General features: G+C 28.6%; 1 protein-coding gene across 1 annotated transcript in view; it reads right to left on the reverse strand.

Annotated features, from left to right (window-relative positions):
* cue (Protein cueball) overlaps positions 1-1005 on the reverse strand; it is a gene marked incomplete in the record, with an annotated part of 83319 nt that overhangs the window by 9968 nt on the left and 72346 nt on the right. The window contains 1 exon segment of the mRNA XM_067050741.1: positions 210-435. Within this exon segment, the coding sequence (XP_066906842.1) occupies positions 210-435 (226 nt within the window).

Consider the following 1005-nt stretch of genomic DNA (forward strand, 5'->3'; position numbering starts at 1 on the left):
TTTTAAAGCCCTGATGAAGCCCTCCAAAGTGTAGTGAAACGTTGGCTCATAAATAGTTTATTTACTATTTAAATTATTTTTACCGCACCCGCACCCATCTTCCTTTTATTAATTCCATACAGTCTATCAATGATCTTCCTAGAATTATTATTAATTTGAAGAATACCAGCAATTAATAAAACAAATATTTCCTGGTTAAGGCTACTTACTTAGAACACGGTTCAACTGCAATAGCCAAAGGATAATCATCTTTGAAGGAATGTAAAATTTTCTCTTCTGCAAGATTGGTCATAGTCATTTGCTTTCTCACTAACTTTCCATCGGTGAGGTTGACTTGCGTGCTGAGTTGGCTGTAGTAAATGTTTTGTCCCAGTGTCCAAAAAATCGTGTCTGACTCAAAGTCATAAGCCACCCCGAAAATTCTTCCTGGTTGTTCTATTTAAACAAAGATAAATAAAAATAAATATAATAAATAAAACAGGAAACATTAATAGTGCAGTAAATATAAATATGGTAACATATCAATTAATTAAAACAGTGCAAGAAACCTAACAAATACTTTTCAATTAAAAAGCATGAGTAATATTAAGGATTTTGCGGATAATCTTTTATTCCTTGGTTGTACAAGGTTCTAATTAAGAAAATTGGTTAAATTGCTTTTCCCTTGATAATTATTCACAATAAAGCTGTTTCCAAATAAATTTCAGTCCCATTGTTAAAAAGAAATTTAGGTACTACTTTTGACATAGTTTTATCAAGATACTTCTACTAGGAAATTGTAACTTTGAAGCTATGTTTTCCAAAAATATGTTCATAGTAGTTAGAGCCTAGTCAAACCAATGCATTGCATATTTGGATCAAGCACTAAGTTATAAAATTATGCATTTATAATTAATAAAAAAAAATGAAGTTATAAAACTGAAATATTGTAAAACTGTTTAACTTAGTTTTAAGTTATTCATTCTTTGAAAAAAATATATATATAAAAAAAAAGATAAATGAATA

Source organism: Halyomorpha halys, unplaced genomic scaffold (assembly GCF_000696795.3).
Source record: "Halyomorpha halys isolate HHAL.00 unplaced genomic scaffold, Hhal_1.1 Scaffold761.1, whole genome shotgun sequence".
Classification (NCBI taxonomy): domain Eukaryota; kingdom Metazoa; phylum Arthropoda; class Insecta; order Hemiptera; family Pentatomidae; genus Halyomorpha; species Halyomorpha halys.